General features: G+C 40.0%; 1 protein-coding gene across 1 annotated transcript in view; it reads left to right on the top strand.

Annotated features, from left to right (window-relative positions):
- The window catches only part of LOC106524029 (actin-binding LIM protein 3), a gene marked incomplete in the record, with an annotated part of 67,813 nt that overhangs the window by 59,790 nt on the left and 4,226 nt on the right, over nucleotides 1-3,797 (top strand). The window contains 2 exon segments of the mRNA XM_014017657.1: nucleotides 228-369; nucleotides 985-1,014. Of these exon segments, the coding sequence (XP_013873111.1) occupies nucleotides 228-369; nucleotides 985-1,014 (172 nt within the window).

The following is a 3,797-nucleotide window of genomic DNA, read 5'->3' as shown; positions in this document are numbered from 1 at the left end:
ATATTTATATATATAACTAATTAAGTTTTGGAGTCAAACTAATTAAAGATGGTTATAATTCAGTTATCTTGGCAGGGTTTAGTTCAAATTTGGTGTGGTAGTAGCTGAGACTCTCCCACTACACAAATTTTGAGCACTAACAGATCTTATGTCTTGAACAAAACTTTAGAATGTAAAGAACAATTTGTTTGTTTTGTTTATTTGTTTGTTTTGGGGGTAAATTGCAGGGAATTGGAAGGATGATCCTAAAGGAGGAGATGAAGGCTCGCTCAGGCTGTTACGACAATGACCACTGGAGGAGCAGCCGCAGCTCCCGGTGTAACAGCAAAGAGATGCTGAACAGTTTGGAGTACAGCTCCCTTAATTGCTGTAAGTTTCTATTTGATTGTATCACCTCTTTTTTTCTATACACATATTTTGCCACTGGAAGACAATCTGGCTGCACTCTCTTCTCTCCTCMTTTGATCCCACTCCTCCTCATCGCCTCCAGCAGCTGTGAGAGTGAAACAAAGATGGAGAAACTGATGCAGAAAGAGAGAGTGAGAGTAGGTGGTCAGCTGAGAGAGAAACAAGGTTTTATAATAGGGAAGGCAGAGAGAGAAAGAAAAAGAGAGAGAGCAATAAGAAGTGAATTAGATGAAACAGAGAGAATGGGAGGAAAATAAAACCTAAAGCAGTTTGGAGGGAGGAGCTGTACGACATGAAGCCTGGAGATAAATGAAGGTCAGAGAGCAGGAGAGAAGAAATGAGCTCCGTTCACGAGAAGAGYGACAGAAAAAGTAATGTGCATAATCGCTGAGTACTTTGTATCATCTGCTGTAATACAGAGCTCTGCTGCGGACTAAAATACTTTGTCATAGTTTTTTTGAAAATCAGTTTTATCAAGCAAACATTTTTAATCAGAACATTAAAGGTAACGAGAGCGCTTCAGATCTAGAAGATTATTTTCTATCCAGAGTGTGAATCTGATGTTTCTGTCCTCAGATCCCAGATCCATCTGCAGCTCCGACAACGGTGAGACTTTCTGATCTCTACCTTCATTATGAGTCAGCTTTCCCTCTCATCTCCTTCATCCTGTTGAGTTATTTCTGCCGAAGAAGCAGAGCCTCAAGTGACAGTAATCAGCTCCCATCACAAACACAACTCTTTGTGTGTATGTGTGTGTGTGTGTGTGTGTGTGTGTGTTACAGGTGGGAGGAAGATCCTTGCTGTTTTTTAAAAATATATATATATTATGTTTTTGACGCAGCACTGATCCAAAATTCACTGAGCTTTATCTGTCTTTCATCTATTTCATAACCTGCCACATCACTGTGCCTACACATAGAATAAAGGATATCCGTATATTAGGACCTTTTTAGTGTTTATGAGGATTTTTATCTCAAAAAATCCCAAATCGTTGTGCAAAATTCTTTTTAAAATGGCTGTTTAGACACTATAAAATATTAAAAACTAAAAGTAGAGCAAATTGTTCAAAAGTCATGTGAATTTTAAGCAGCGCTAGTGATTATAAAACACCAAAAACCCTGATGAATGAGATGCTTAGGGGACTCTGATGTGCATCAGTGCACACGTCAATAAAAAAAACTATATTTTTACAATGTCCTGATGCATCTCAGTAATCCAGGTAAAAAAATCAAAAGGAAAAAAATTGTATAGGTCCTAATAAATAAAATAAATATATTTTTATAATGGAGACAAAAGTGTGGAATGTTTCTTGTTTAAAAAAAGGGAAGCGTTTGACAAAGTCATTATAGTTCAGAGTCTCTACACACCAGTCAGCTTTCTGCTTCATCATGACATTCACCTCGGCTCTTTGACATGGCTGTGTAATTCAATTCCTCCGAACATGAACGGGAACAAGAGAAGCTGAGGGAAAAGAGGAGAGCRAGACGAGCTGTGAGACTCTACTGTCCTCTGCTGCTGCTGCTGCAGCACTGCAACACAACAGAGCACCATTAATATCAGTTAGGAAATACAGTATCACTATTGTCAGKAAAAGGTTAAARTAATAGTTCAGATCTTTTAGAGTGGGGTTCTGCTGAAAGGTCGTGTTCTTTGAATGTTCACAGTTTAGATCAGGGTAACTTCAATGATAGAAGGGTCCACAAAATKTTGTCAACACTACCAGAGTACTTAYCCAAATGTAATAAAGATAWTTATTTTTGCTGAGTATCTAYCTGCAGCTCGACCGGGTTCATGTGGCTGYGAGTTGCCATGCAGCGACGCGACAACAAAGACTCTCATTGGTTGAGACAGGCGATGAAAGCCATCTAAAGCCAATAGTGATCAAGATCTCGCCTCCCTGTTGTAACCTCTGGGTTAAAAAAATAATAATTCACTTGCCCAGCACTAATAAAAATACAAAAGGTTTGAAGCAAACAAAACATAAACTCTTACTTTAGCGAGGTGAACTGCAACAGCGTAATGCTACGTTCACACCGAACGCGTTTTGAATGGCCAAAAAGAGCAAAACACCTCAAGTTGGACGCACTATCTTCAGACCAGAACGAGAAGCAGCAGCAGCGGCTGCAGCCGGGTGTGAGAGGAGCGTGTCCTCAGCSGGTGAATTAAATATGAAATAAAAGAAAATGGCTTTGATTTATTTACTAAAAAGCAAGTGAACGTTGCGCACAGCAGATAATTAACTCACCAGATGATTTAGAGGCGATTTGTTCGGTTAGTTTCGTAACTCCAGAAGCTGCCAGCTGACGGACTATTTTTTTTTTGTCCCGAGCAGCTGACCCACATCGGTGCTGATATATCCTGCCAGAAAATCCAACTGCACACGGTCGATTTCAGGTAAAGATCTCCAGTCCGTCTGTTTCGGTTTTCAGTGGGAGATGCGTCAAGCAGCGAAAAGTTCAGATATTTGAACTCTGGTGGCGGCTCGGGGGGCGGCGGCTTCCGCAGCATCGCATGCGCGCAAAATGCTTCCGCCATCTTGCGCGCCCCCCAAAACATATGTGACGCGATGCACGACCCCTAGGCACGTCCACCATAGACTTTGCATGTAAACCGACTGCACCTGCAACTCAAAACACATTCGGTGTGAACGTAGTGTAAGATGCCTTTGGTGCAGACTCCTGGGAAAAAGTCTCTTTATGTACTTGTGGCTTCAGTTAACTTCTCATATTTAGCTTTGTGGTGACGACTCTAAGCAGATTAAACACATTTGCCTTGAAATTTTGTGAACAGATAGTCCACCTCTCCTTTCACCTAAAACATGTGATTTCCTCCGTCCAGTGTTCTTTCCTCWGTTCTTAGCCATGGCTAAACATCTCTCCCTCACTRGTACCRTCTGTGYTGTAGGYACCATCTAGTGGCAAACTTTGTTATTACAATAAATTCAGTGTCACTGAGACACTTAATAAGTTTTGTGATTTTCAAAAATTATTCTGACGCTTTTTTTAATAATAAAGATTTTTTTTTCTTGGTGGGCCAGACTGAAGTCACTCGCAGGCCAGATATGGCCTGCAGGCTGCCAGTTGCCCATCCCTGGTTTAGAAAAAAATAAAATTTAATTCTGACCAGACTGACAAGCTACCCTGAAAAATTCACCCATAAATTGCACACATTAATAGCGGCAGCAGTTTGCTGTAGTACATACAGCATTGGGGCACTTCTGACCAAAATATCATACATTTCTGCTAGAATACATAATTTATCCAAAAATAACAGCAATGCAAAAAATATATAATATTATATTTTAATAAAACAACTATTTTTTTTACATTAAATTAGTTTTAAAGTAGCAGTAATTCACTACAATTATAGCCACACACTAGCTGTTAGCT

Source organism: Austrofundulus limnaeus, unplaced genomic scaffold (genome assembly GCF_001266775.1).
Source record: "Austrofundulus limnaeus strain Quisiro unplaced genomic scaffold, Austrofundulus_limnaeus-1.0 Scaffold174, whole genome shotgun sequence".
NCBI classification, from domain to species: domain Eukaryota; kingdom Metazoa; phylum Chordata; class Actinopteri; order Cyprinodontiformes; family Rivulidae; genus Austrofundulus; species Austrofundulus limnaeus.
This window is presented reverse-complemented; position numbering and strand designations above follow the sequence as displayed.